Here is a 705-nt window from a genome sequence, read left to right as displayed (position 1 = left end):
CACAGACACCAGGTCGTCCTCGACCCGAAGGACGGCTCGGTGAAGACCCAGCACGCGCCCAAGAAGAAGAAGGAGCCGCCCACGGCCTCGCTGCAGGGGGCGGAGAACGTGTAAGGGCGGGGCGGCGGTGGTGGAGAGGGCGGAGGGGTGGTGGTGGTGGAGAGGGCGGAGGGGTGGTGGTGGTGGAGAGGGCGGAGGGGTGGTGGAGGAGGTTTTGGAGGGGGTGGTGGTGGTGGTGGAGGTGGTGGAGGAGGTGGAGGCGAAGGTGGTGGAGAAAGCGGTGGAGAAAATGGAGCGGAAAACGTGTATTAGGAGGGGTGGGGGGAGTCGGCGGAAGATATGGTGGAGGATGTGGTGATGAGGTTTATGTAGATGTTAGAGTAGCGGTTGGAGGAGGAAGAGGTGTTGGTGCTTGTGTGGTGGAGATGAAAAGAGAAGGAGAAAGTTGACTGGTTGTGGATTTGGAGATGGAGAATGCACAAACAGGAGGTGGTGGAGAAGATGGTGGAGAAAACTAGACTAGAGAAGGAAAAGGTGAAGAAGAAGGTGGAGATGCTGCGAATGGAGGGAAAGGGGAAGAGGAGAAAGGTGATGGAGAATACGTGAAGGAGAGACAACGTTGGAGAAGATAGTGGAGTAGATATTAGATGAGAAAAAGGTGGTGAAGATGATGGAGAGGAGATTTAAACAGAGTAGGTTGTAGAC

At 55.6% G+C, this 705-nt stretch overlaps 1 protein-coding gene across 1 annotated transcript in view; it reads left to right on the top strand.

Annotated features, from left to right (window-relative positions):
• LOC119593560 overlaps positions 1-114 on the top strand; it is a 40,455-nt gene extending 40,341 nt beyond the window's left edge. Inside the window, exon 3 of the mRNA XM_037942518.1 lies at positions 13-114. Coding sequence (XP_037798446.1) covers positions 13-114 — 102 coding nt within the window. The remainder of the gene's footprint in view (positions 1-12) is intronic.
• Positions 115-705: the final 591 nt, after the last annotated feature.

This window comes from Penaeus monodon, chromosome 32 (assembly GCF_015228065.2).
Source record: "Penaeus monodon isolate SGIC_2016 chromosome 32, NSTDA_Pmon_1, whole genome shotgun sequence".
Lineage (NCBI taxonomy): Eukaryota > Metazoa > Arthropoda > Malacostraca > Decapoda > Penaeidae > Penaeus > Penaeus monodon.
Note: the sequence above shows the minus strand (reverse complement) of the source record. Positions and strands in the feature narration are given on the sequence as shown.